General features: G+C 41.5%; 3 protein-coding genes across 3 annotated transcripts; all 3 read right to left on the reverse strand.

Annotated features, from left to right (window-relative positions):
* Positions 1-34: 34 nt before the first annotated feature.
* LOC311485674 (UDP-glucuronosyltransferase 2A2-like) lies at positions 35-4244 on the reverse strand. Its single transcript, XM_084541240.1, has 2 exons — positions 4027-4244; positions 35-2677 (listed from the first exon to the last, which is right to left on the reverse strand). Exon 2 carries the CDS (start codon positions 2648-2650, stop codon positions 1073-1075), a length of 1578 nt encoding a protein of 525 aa, XP_084397366.1. The 5' UTR covers positions 2651-2677; positions 4027-4244; the 3' UTR covers positions 35-1072.
* A 124-nt stretch (positions 4245-4368) lies between these two features.
* LOC311485672 (UDP-glucuronosyltransferase 2C1-like) lies at positions 4369-6571 on the reverse strand. Its single transcript, XM_084541238.1, has one exon. It carries the CDS (start codon positions 6238-6240, stop codon positions 4660-4662), a length of 1581 nt encoding a protein of 526 aa, XP_084397364.1. The 5' UTR covers positions 6241-6571; the 3' UTR covers positions 4369-4659.
* Positions 6572-10153: 3582 nt separating this feature from the next.
* LOC311485936 (UDP-glucuronosyltransferase 2C1-like) lies at positions 10154-12481 on the reverse strand. Its single transcript, XM_084541663.1, has 2 exons — positions 12391-12481; positions 10154-11953 (listed from the first exon to the last, which is right to left on the reverse strand). The coding sequence occupies exon 2, from the start codon at positions 11951-11953 to the stop codon at positions 10370-10372; it is 1584 nt and encodes a 527-aa protein (XP_084397789.1). The 5' UTR covers positions 12391-12481; the 3' UTR covers positions 10154-10369.
* Positions 12482-12770: the final 289 nt, after the last annotated feature.

Raw genomic sequence — 12770 nt, forward strand, 5'->3', positions numbered from 1 at the left:
TTTATTACAAGCAGCATTCTCATCAAAGCACTTTACTTGATTATAGAAAATGCAGTTTATATCACTGCTTTTTCAGTTAAAATCCTGCTGTTTAGTTTAAATTTACATTTTTTGCTGTAATATGTGTGACCTGGTACCATTAGTTTAATCACAGAAGATCTAATGTAAGAAACATTTTTACTTAACTATGTAATTATTCATGCACGGTATAGTACAATCAAGTCAGTCAAAGTCATGTTTTGTCAGAAATGATCCATTAACTATGAAGTACTCGAGCAACAGAGAAATGTCCTGAAAGCCTGTTAAAGATTAACTTCCAAGCACAGTTCAGTTCCAGTGCCAATAGCTATCGGAGATTTAAGGATTTAAAAATAATTGAACATTACCCTTTTGGCAGCCAATGCAATTTGTTTCTCAAATATTTCTCCTTTTGCTAGAGAACTGAACACTTGATGAACCTCCAGGGTTCAAACTGGAGTAAGACTTTGCTACTGCGGTCGTAAGGTCTTCTGCCTACCAGTGATAAGAGAGTACAAAGGCGAGCCAAAGGCGTCACTCATGTTTGACACTTAACACAAACGGCAGTAATGAACTCAAATGACTCTAAAACAAGAACTGTGATAAGGTTACAGTGTTCATTTTATTACAAATCTGTTATTCAGTGTCATGGAGCTTTGGTGGCCGGATGAACTGGTTTGGTAAACGGAGCGTAACATCCCCAACAGAGAATTGCTTACAGGCATCAACAAAACACTCCTTTAGATATGTTTTCTTTTATACTCAACTGAAAGTTTATTAGACAGCTACAACTGTGGGATCATTTTGGAGAGCAAGGTTTGCGCTGTAGTTAAGTATTACATTAGTGAACTAAAGCCAAGTAACAGAAGCAGTGAGTGAGTAATACAGTTCATAACGTATGACAGAACATAGCAGAACAGAAACTAACAAACAAACAAGCAGACAAAATGTTTCTAAGAAACTTCAAGTACCAAACACCATTAATGCAGAATTCAGCTTATCATAGTCAAACTGACTGCGATATAGAACAATATTATACGTTTCTATTTCCTGGTTAGTCATTTTTCTGTTTTCTTTTAAAGCACAACCTAAAGCAGAACCGTGTTAATCCAGCGAACAATAAAACCACAAGTAGTACGACTGTAAGTACAAATAATGCAACATCTACAGAGTAGTAGGCGTACCAGGGCATTTTGTAAGACTCGGTTCTCAGGTGAGCTGCACCTTTGTGCCTCATAACAAACTCTATCCAGAACAGGGCGCGGTCCAGTGGTGTTATTGGCTGATCTCTGTGCAGGCTGGAGAGTCTCTGCATGTTCATCCTGTAGGAGGGCTCGTTCAGGACTTCCTGTATGACTTCCTGAAATATATGCCTATCCAAATCAGCAACATCCATAACCTTTGCTACTCCCTTTGCTCTCAGCCTGGAGAGGTTGTCGGCTTGATCAAACACAATGGGGATGCCTACAATAGGAACCCCGTGATATATAGCCTCATAAATCCCATTTGTTCCCCCATGACTTACAAATAGTTTGATCTGAGGGTGTCCTAAAAGGTCGTTCTGTGGCATCCAGTCGACCAGCAAAGTGTTGTTACCCAGAGTGGCTGGTCTTTCACCTTTATACCTCCAGATGACTTTCTGAGGCAGTTTGGCGAAAGCAGCAGCGATCTCGTCAGCTAAATCACAGGGAAGTTCTCCGATCAAAGTCCCCAGAGACATGATGATGACTCCATGCTCTCCAGAACTCTGAACAAACTCCTCCAAGTGTTGAGATAGAGGTTTAGCAGGTTTACACTGGAACCCTCCCATGTACACGACGTTAGGCATGGTGGGACGAGGGAACTCAAACACAAAGTCCACTCTCATCAGCCACAGGTCTGCAGCTTGAAACAGGGAGAAGTAGCCGACATCTGGGCCGAAGTATCGGCTGGTCAGCGCAGTGTAATGTGGCCCAACTGTCTGCTTGTACAGATGCATCCTCATGGTGTAAAACACCACGTTTCGGACCCTCTCAAAGAAAGTCATTTGATCTGTTAATTCTGAAGGCGGTAGTGGGACGTAGGACAGCGGAGAGGGCGCAATAGCAAAATGGGCCTCGCCGTGAACAGTCCATCGTGCATTGAACACTAATGGCAGGTCAAGGTAGTGGGCCAGCAATACTCCACCACCATTAGAGGGGTCGGTCAAAACCACATCGTACTTTGCTTCTTGAAAAGACTTCATTAAGTCTTTATTTTCAAACATGTGGACGACCACTTCACAGATTTTCTTGTGCAGTTGAAAGAACTTGTCTTTTAACTCCATGTCCAAAGCAAGACGGGCCCATGCAGAGCCCTTGCTTCGTTTAATTTTAATAACCTCTGAGACAAAGAGACGGAAAAAATCCTCATCTCCACCGCCAGCGACGTCCACTGTGATCGTGTCGTAATGTGGAGACGATTCACTGATGTACCAGCTGTCCACGGCTCGAATGACCGTCACAGCGTGTCCCTTTAAATGCAGCCCCTCAACAAGCACCTTCATGTTCACCCAGTGGCTGCCATCATGTGGAAATACGAGGACCTTCCCGCCGCTGGCAGTCGTAATAGCGACAGCCAGGAGTGAGACAACAGAAGCCAATGGCAGAAACATCTTCAAACCTCTTCATGTGGTGGCGTCCTGAAGCAGAACAGAAAAACAGAGCACAAGAAGAAGATAGTGGTTACTGCTGTATCCCAGGAAATGCGTGCGAAAATGTGTTTGATCCTATTTGGATGCCTCACACAGAGGGCTGCACTGACGTTCCATTCAACTGCCTCTTTATTTGTATGGGAAAATTCCTTCTGACAGCCCTCACGTGTACGCAGCACATGAATCCTCTTTCAGGAAATTAGAGCTGGTGCCAAGAGCTTTGCATGCATTCTGTGTCAGACCCCTGTGTCCCTGAGCAGAAATTATTTTTACCATAACTTCACTGAATGAGCATAAAACGAAAATGCAAGAGCTTCCCCTTTGAGATAACACATACTCCTTGTAGTTGGTTTCACTGTAGACCGCCGCTATATTGGGTGCAAGGTCTAAGTCTTCTTGAACTAGGTCTGAATCTGCCAAAACAGTCTTCTGTCAGCTGTGCAGAGTGATGTGACAACAAGAAAGGAGACTGGAATATCTAATTCTACAGACTCCCTAAAGAAGAAACAGCAGAAATAGCTTGACAGACCCTGTCAGAAAGCAGTTGTCTGTACAGTGCTCATTTAGTTTTGTCTGAAAACCCCATACGTACCTTCAGTTTTATTGATTAAAGGTCTAGACTCTCAACAGTGAACATTAGCTGACAAAAGCTAGAAACACACATTTCGTTCTCAGCAGCTTCTTATTCCTTCTCGTAAAACAGAAAACAAAAGCTGTAAATGTCAGGCTCAGAGTGAAAACTTGGCCCTCATGTCAACAGACTCACTCACCAGATAGTTAAGACGCAACCACAACAAACCAGGCAGAAAGGCGCTGAGACTATGCAGTGTGACTGTAAAATACTTCCTAGTTTCTTTTGTCCCGCCCTAAAAACATGTGCTGCAAGCCAATCCTGTCTTTCCAGAGAACCCCTGTCATATAACTGCAGCGTGATCAGCAGGAAAAAGTACCCGTAATGGGTATACAGATGTGGTCTACATCTGGGTTTTATATTCTTCAAATTATCCGTGAATCATGTATCTTTTAAAATGCAGTGGCACGCTGTTTAACAGACAGAAAAAAAATGAAAAACATGCTTCTGTTTAATTAGGAATCAAGTTACGAGGGCTCTGGGGATAACATTATATCCGTACAATATCATTTGGTGGTACACTAACACACTGAGCTGTCAATTTAACAACAGCTACGGCAGCGGTGTGAAAACATTCGTACGCACACAAACTTAAACATTCAGGAGCGTAGGGAGTTTAGCGTAATGTACAGTGAAACATGATATACTCCTGCTGCAGGCTGTATATAGTAGGTCTAGTAATGACACAGGAAAAGAACAAACTTACGGTTAAATCCTCTGAGAGCTGCTGCACTTCTCCTTCATGCTGTTATGGCAAGACCGTACACAGCTGCAGTCTAACCATTGAGAGAGAAAAAAAACAACACTTCCTGATTTCTTTCTTTTTGCCTCACCCCTGAAGTACTGCTGAAATTCTTGTCTCTTATACTGGAATTCACTCATGAACACAGTGGGACGCACGTTGTTTCCTCACCACGGTCACACTAATTCTAGACATGAATCCAAAAGGACTTAGAGCGTGGATAAAGTTTATTAAATGATGGTACCCACATACAACAGCCTTGCACACACCTTTAAGACACTCCACCCCCTGGGAAACATGTTTACTGTACTCACATGAGTCATGCTGTCTATCTACATCTGTCTGCTTGAAGGTGACTCCGTACCGAACGTGATTGTCCTACCTTGATTGTTAAAAAGTTTCATAATCTTACAAAAAGTACAAAATTGGACAGCATTGCACGAGCATGTTCAAAAATCTTTACGCTTCTCTCTCACACATACACAAGGGGAAACACTTAAGGCTGGTTCCACAGACTTCCTTTAATTCAACTGTCACAGTTATCAGAGTAATATTTTACTTTAACAGTACTTCAACATTTCCTCTGTTAATAGACAGTTACTCATGTTTCACTTTATATTTACACATTGCGGTGTATAAACACCTAATAAAGGTGAAAATAGTTAAAACCATGACCAACACAGCTCCAGCCAAGAAGAGAGCTACGTCTACAGAGTGGTACAAATACCAGGGCATTCTGTACGACTCTGCTTTCAGGTGAGCTGCACCTTTGTGTCTCATAACAAACTCTATCCAGAAGAGGGCGTTCTCCAGTGGTGTTATTGGCTGATCTCTGTGCAGCCTGGACAGTCTCTGCATGTTCATTCTGTAGGAGGGCTCGTTCAGGACTTCCTGTATGGCCTTCAGGAAGTTGTCGTCTTTGTCCACTGTAGCTAATGTGAGAATCCTAGCTCCTCCTCTCTCTTTCAGACGGAGCAGGTTGTCGTATTGGTCAAAAAACACAGGGATGCCAACAACTGGAACTCCATGATAAATAGCTTCTTGGACTCCGTTTGTTCCTCCATGAGCAACAAATAGTTTGATCTTAGGGTGTCCTAAAAGGTCATTCTGTGGCATCCAGTCAACCAGTAAAGTGTTGTTACCCAGAGTGGTTGGTCTGACACTATTATACTTCCAGATGACATTCTGAGGTAATTTGGCAAAAGTAGCAGCGATCTCATTTGTCAAGTCAGCAGGAAGTTCATTCACATAAGTCCCCAGAGACATGATGATGACTCCATGCTCTCCAGAACTCTGAACAAACTCCTCTAAGTGTTGAGGTAGAGGTTTAGCAGGTTTACACTGGAACCCTCCCATGTACACAACATTAGGCATGGTGGGACGAGGGAACTCAAACACAAAGTCCACTCTCATCAGCCAAATGTCAGCATCAAGTAGTAGCTGGTTGTAGTCATTATCAGGTCCAAGGTATTTATCACACATTTTCTGGTATACTTCTTTGATCAGAAAATAATGAATCTGCGTTATTAGATGTAAAACCATGTTATTAACTCTCTGAAAGAAGCTCATCTTGTCTGTGTATCCAGATCCTGTAATAGGAATGTAGGATATGGGTGAAGGAGCAATGGCAAAATGAGCCTCTCCAGCTGTTAGCCAGCGAACATTATAAACCAGAGGAAGATTCAAATATTTGGCCAAAATGACTCCATTACCCCAACTGGGGTCAGTGAGTACCAGATCAAACTTGCTGTCTGCCAAGTTTCTCATCAGCTCCTTGTCATCTAGCATTGCTGTTACAAAGTCAGCCACAGCTTTGTGTGCTTCAACAACTCTGGCAGCAATTCTTGTATTAATGCAGAGAAAACTAATCAAGGGTAGAGATCCCCGTTCAAATTCTATGATCTTGGATACAATGTCTGTGATCATCTTCTGATCTACACCTCTCTCCACTGGAACTGTAAAGGCATTGTAATATGAAGAGTTTTCCTTGATGTACCAGCTTTTGCTGGAGCGCACAATAGTTATATTGTGTCCTCTGGAGTGCAAAGCTTGAAGCAGAACATCCATGTTTATCCAGTGGCTGCCTTCAATAGGAAAGACCAAGATGTTGCCACCTTGACAGGCTCTGGGGATAAGGATGAGCAGAAGCAAAGCACTGCAGCAATAGATGAGCCTCATCTGCAATGGAAACAATGACTAAGGTGAAGATTGTTATTACTTTTTCTTCTTCGTTAACATAAAGTAAGCAGTCTGCATCCATAATCCATATTGTACTTTTATGATTTTTTACCCTATCTCGTGTCACTCACTGTGAGTTCTCTTTGTTTTAGCAAAAAAATACATTTATACATAGTCACAGTTATAAGATTTGTGTCTTAAAGCTAATTTGTATTAAGTCGTTACTTTCTTAAAAGTGCTGCGACAAGTTTAAATGTGATTTACGAACTACAGCTATGTTTGAGCACTGCACTCACTGAGCAGCAAAGTTATCTTGTAACTTTGAGTATATTTACACATTGTACGTATTATCAAAAAATCTTAACACAAGGCATTTGTACTTACTGTAGTCTCCATTTTTTCTCCATCAGGAATAACGGTATTAGAGGAGGGTTCTGTACAGCACAAGCAAAGCCAACAGGTCTGTATGCTATTTGTAGTCTGGTAGCTAGGAGGAGCTTAACTAGGATTCAGGATGCACTGAACACTAGCGGAGACCTGAACAAATGTCTATGTGTGCAAACAGATGTGAAGATAACTGACCGACAGGGCCGGTTCACTGACATTTAGAAGCAGTGTGTGTTCTTTTCAGAAATTCAGGCATAATGAATTCAAACTGCATTCAGGAGACATAACTCACGTGAAAGTGCGTTTGGAACTTTAACTGACTTACTGGAGTCCAGGGTGACAGATGCTCAGTGGCAACAGCTGAATCTGGATCTGGTAGGAAGTTGACACTGGAACAGACATGGTGTGCTAATGTTGGACATCTTCTGCTAAAGGTCATTGGTTGTGGTTTGTAATCACTGTGGTGTAATGTTTAGAATACACAAGAGGACACCGTCCAAATAATGGATCAACCACACTGCATTACACAGTTATACTATGTTAACACTAAATTACATTTGTAAAGTACATTGAAGCTGCAGTGCAGATGTGGACAAAGTCACATGTTGCCATCTCAACCAGTGGGCCAAGATAAATATTTGAAACATTTACTCATCCTCTAGCTACATTAAAAATATTTAAATCATACTTACATGATATTAGGAAGCATAGGATGAAAGATTTTATCCCAACCACCACCAAACTCTCTGGAAAGGTCAACCTAGGAGCTGACTCAGGGATAAGCCAGGCCAGCCCACAAGCAAACAAAGGAGGTGTCAACTGACCCACAAGATGACATTCACAGCACTGAGAATGTCCTTACGGTGGGCTTCCCAGAATGTGGCTCCAGGGCAAGATCTGTAAGTTTCTGAGCTAGCTGACAGATCGTCTAGCTGAAGGCCAGCAAGCAGGAGGCCAGTCAATTTAGGAAACAATGAGGCTTAATTTAGGAGTTACTGCTTGATTCCAAGGAGGCCAACAATGGATAATTATGGATTCATGGATAAAAGATCAGCAAAGCCTTGAACTTCCAAAAATCCAGGATTCAGATCAAACTGTGCTTCCAATGTCCTTGCTGCTGCTCGTTGGATACACCAAGAAGGTTGAATCAACAAATATGTAACAGTAATATTGGTAGCTCATACAAAATATAAGAAGCCAAAAAAAAATAAAAAAAAACTCCAATAGACACAGGTGGAATTACAAAATAAATGGAAATAAGCAATGTCCAGGAAAATAATTGCCAAGACAGACACGCTGTTAATTGTGCAGACAAATGTTGTGATGCCAGCACAGTGTCATAATCATTGGTTGTGTATAACCCTGTGTTCTATGAGTATAGGTGGGTTCATCTAAGAGCTGTTGCTATTGGGTTTATCATTTCTCACATGCAATTTCTAAAGATTTTGTGTCATGCCCTTTGCCCTGCGTGGACACCTAACTCTGCGTCGGCAGCATGCCCGTACCTAACTTGAGCCATTCTTGAGTTCTGCTCCCTCTTGTAATGATGTTCATTTACTTGTGTTTGATGGTTTGATTCCCGTTTTCAATTTGAAACATTGGCTAGCAGTTCCTGTTTTGCTGTACTTTGCTTGCCTTTGTCCTTTCCCCACCTTTGTGCTTGGGTGATTGATTTCTTCTTCTGTCTTTAGTCTGTGTGCCGCTCCCTCAGTAGTTTCACCTGTGTCGTGTCACTCCATTAGCCCCATGGTGTATATACAGTATAGTCTTGTCTGTCCCTCTTTCCTTTGTCAGCTCATCTGTTTTCCCTACAGTAGCTGTTCAGAGGCAACTTGTCGCCCTCTATGGGTCTGCATACAGTCAATGGTCTGCGTTTGTATTTGTTTGGCAGTCTCCTTTTTTGCCTCAGGTGTACAGAGTACAGTAGAGCTGCTGCTGGTTGTTATACTGGAGCTGGGCTGCTATCTCACCTGCATCTCATTGTCCAATCAATCTGAATTCTACTTGAGGACTTTCTACTCGCCCACTCATCGGCAGTTCTTCAGTTACCTCTGCGGTAGTTACATGTGAACCAGCAATCGATGTTTAGTCTGTTTTTAAATGCTCTATCCAACATATTTGCCTTCTCTGTTTCCTACAGGTGCAGCCCACGCTCCAGGTTTCTTGCCAGCCTGCTCCTGTAAATCCTTTTTCTTTTTGGATCTCTGCTCCATCTTTTGTTGAACTTCACTGGAGTCCTGTCTTTGTGCCTGAACAGTTGAGTCCTACGCCTGGGTCCTTTTCCTTGGGGTGTCTACATCATAACAGTAGCTCTTTCAAGTTGTATTCTCATACAGATCACCAATTCATGTTGGTTTTACAGTAACACCACTTGACATATACTTATCAACCATCTAACATGCCTAAAGCAAGGGAGTCATGGAGGATGCAGACACATCACTCAAACAGTAACTGATGAAAGGCAATGACGATACTCAGGGATGTTACTGTGCACGTGTCTGCCAGTAAGATGCTGTTGACTATTTCCAGCAGCCGTACTAAAAGGCGGTTTAGGCTTCTGTGTCAATTTGACGCCATAGCTACGGCTACAGCCCAGACCTTAGACAGACCCTAACGCCTCAACCTGACGTACACTTCCCCAGAAATGTAACTACGCGTCACGGACCGCGAGAGCTGTGATTCATTTAGCAGTGTGTTTCCGCTTTAGTATTTCCGGCTGCTTCTCCATCCCTGCTATGGAAAATGAAGCAGGAAGTAGAAACAAAAATGAACCCGACTGACGTTTGGGTGGTGTTTTCACAGAGTGAGCCAGACTGACAAGTATATGGCTCACACCTGTGTAGGCTACGTGCATAGGTTACGGCGTGTATATCCCGCAGTACCTTAAATGTTAAATGTTTCTTAAATGTTTCTTAAGTGTTACCGATCTTGGTGGTTGATGTATACTGCCTCTGTCCCTTCTCTGTTATTACAATAACATTACTAAACCGTGTTCCATCAACATGACATGAACACGTCCCTGCTGCACATGATTAAGCTGCATTTACACGTGAAGAAATCATTTTAGATGTGAATACATGTAAATGTGTGCGTATCTCTTATTCTTGTTCTAAAGCCACACAGTGCCACATTGCGCATACTAACTATTTACTGTGTAATATAACAGCTAGGGTCAGAGATAAGCTTGATTTTCTTATCTGCCATGTAGAAGGACTAAATACTAAATACCAAAATACTAAATACTAAACAAATTGGTGTTTTAATGTAGTAAGGAGCTATCCACACGCAGAAATGTTACAGTGTAGCATGATGCACTGTATATCAGTTGGACTATACCTCCACGCATTAAAGGTAAAATAAACTAAATAATAGAAACTGATTTTAAATGTTTCCAAGTATTTTATTTCTACAGTGCTGGTTATGACATCACAACATCGGTTTTGTTAAACAAATATTTCACAAAAATATGAAAAATAAATGTTATGAAATGAAAAAGTATCATTTAGTCTAATAAAATGTTTCCACAATTGCATAGTGACTGTCTAAATACTGCATTATTAAAATCCATTGTTAGACTGATTGTTAGAAAGATTATTAGATATAGATATAGATATGTTGATTCTTTAGTCATGTTTCACTTTTAAAACTTATTTTATATTCTTTGTTGTGACTATGTCTATTGAATCAATGTATGTATGAACATGTAAATCATATTTTGATTCTGATTATATCACTTGATCCATTAGTCACGTTTCACTTTATATTTACACATTGCAGTGAATAAACACCTAATGGAAATGAAAATAGTTAAAAGCATGACCAACACAGCTCCAGCCAAGAAGAGAGCTACGTCTACAGAGTGGTACGAATACCAGGGCATTCTGTACGACTCTGCTTTCAGGTGAGCTGCACCTTTGTGTCTCATAACAAACTCTATCCAGAAGAGGGCGTTCTCCAGTGGTGCTATTGGCTGATCTCTGTGCAGCCTGGACAGTCTCTGCATGTTCATTCTGTAGGAGGGCTCGTTCAGGACTTCCTGTATGGCCTTCAGGAAGTTGTCGTCTTTGTCCACTGTAGCTAATCTAAGAATCTTAGCTCCTCCTCTCTCTTTCAGACGGAGCAGGTTGTCATATTGGTCAAAAAACACAGGGATGCCAACAACTGGAACTCCATGATAAATAGCTTCTTGGACACCGTTTGTTCCTCCATGAGCAACAAATAGTTTGATCTTAGGGTGTCCTAAGAGGTCATTCTGTGGCATCCAGTCAACCATTAAGGTGTTGTTACGCAGAGTGACTGGTCTGTCACCATTATACTTCCAGATTACTTTCTGAGGTAATTTGCCAAAAGTAGCAGCGATCTCATTTGCCAAGTCAGCAGGAAGTTCATTCACATAAGTCCCCAGAGACATGATGATGACTCCATGCTCTCCAGAACTCTGCACAAACTCCTCTAAGTGTTGAGGTAGAGGTTTAGCAGGTTTACACTGGAACCCTCCCATGTACACAACGTTAGGCATGGTTGGACGAGGGAACTCAAACACAAAGTCCACTCTCATCAGCCAAATGTCAGCATCAAGTAGTAGCTGGTTATAATCATTATCAGGTCCAAGGTATTTATCGCACATTTTCTGGTACACTTCTTTGATAGTCAGGTGATTGTGTGTTTGGGTTATTAGATGTAAAACCATGTTATTAACTCTCTCAAAGAAGCTCATCCTGTCAGTGTATCCAGATCCTGTAATAGGAATATAGGATATTGGTGAAGGAGCAATGGCAAAATGAGCCTCTCCAGCTATTAGCCAGCGAACATTATAAACCAGAGGAAGATTCAAATATTTGGCCAAAACGACTCCACCACCCCAGCAGGGGTCAGTGAGTACCAGATCAAACTTGCTGTCTGCCAAGTTTTTCATCAATTCCTTGTCATCTAGCATCGTTGTAACAAACTCAGCCACAGCTTTGTGTGCTTCAACAAATGAGCCAAATATCCCTACAGTCATGTGGAGATAAGTCATCAAGGGCAGACTGCCCCTTTCATACTCCATGACTGTTGTTATGATATGTGTGATCATCTTCTGATCTAAACTCCTCTTCACTGGAACTGTAATTACATCGTAATAAGAGGAGTTTTCTTTGATGTACCAACTTTTGCTTGAACGCAAAATAGTTATATTGTGTCCTCTGGAGTGCAAAGCTTGAAGCAGAATATCCATGTTTATCCAGTGGCTGCCTTCAATAGGAAAGACCAAGATGTTGCCACATTGACAGGGTCTGGGGATAAGGATGAGCAGAAGCAAAGCACTGCAGCAATAGATGAGCCTCATCTGAAATGGAAAAAAAGTCATACTTTTACTGACGTGAAATATGTTTGAAAAGTAAACACAAATATATCATTTAAAAAAGTATATATATATTTTTTTTTAATTTCAGTCAATTGACTATAGCGTCTTACAAAGCTTTGCGTTTATTTCTCACTTCCTTATGATTTTCCATTTTGAATAGAGTATTGCGTAAAATGATGTGTTTTTTCGACATGAAAGTCCAATTAACAGTCGGGATTGATAATTATTATTAGTCTATTATGTCATACTAATCCTTGACGCACACTTTTACATTTAAATGAAATGATTATCTTTCCAAAAGCACAGTTCCTACAGCGAATAGTCACGGCAGCCGCATTTTCAGGCACCACACTTCCGCTGATTGAACTTAAAAGTCACTGAGTAAATTCCATTCAAATTCAGTATATGTGTATACATACCGTCAAAACGGTTCTTTTTAGTCGCTGTAATCTGTATTGTGTCCCTGTGTTAGAGGACTGTTTTAATCTGTGTCAAACCCGAAAAATCCGGATGCCTGTATTCCGGAGGGGAGGAGCTGAGCCACAGATCAGTATGCATCCCAGTGGACTGGATCAGTCTGCAAAGAGCAGCGATCGCGCTGATCAGTGCGATTTAGAAGTAATTGGATGTGTTTTATGTTTTTGAATCATTCGTTTATACATAACGACTTCTGCGGAGCTGCATGTTTCTCTTCTGCAGCCCTGACATCATCAACCTGCACCCAAACAACATAGCCTAGCAGTGGCATTTGGCCCACATTTGGCGTGAAGTTGGCACAGGTTGCATTCATTCGCACCGG

This window comes from Chelon labrosus (genome assembly GCF_963514085.1).
Source record: "Chelon labrosus genome assembly, chromosome: 3".
NCBI classification, from domain to species: Eukaryota; Metazoa; Chordata; class Actinopteri; order Mugiliformes; family Mugilidae; genus Chelon; species Chelon labrosus.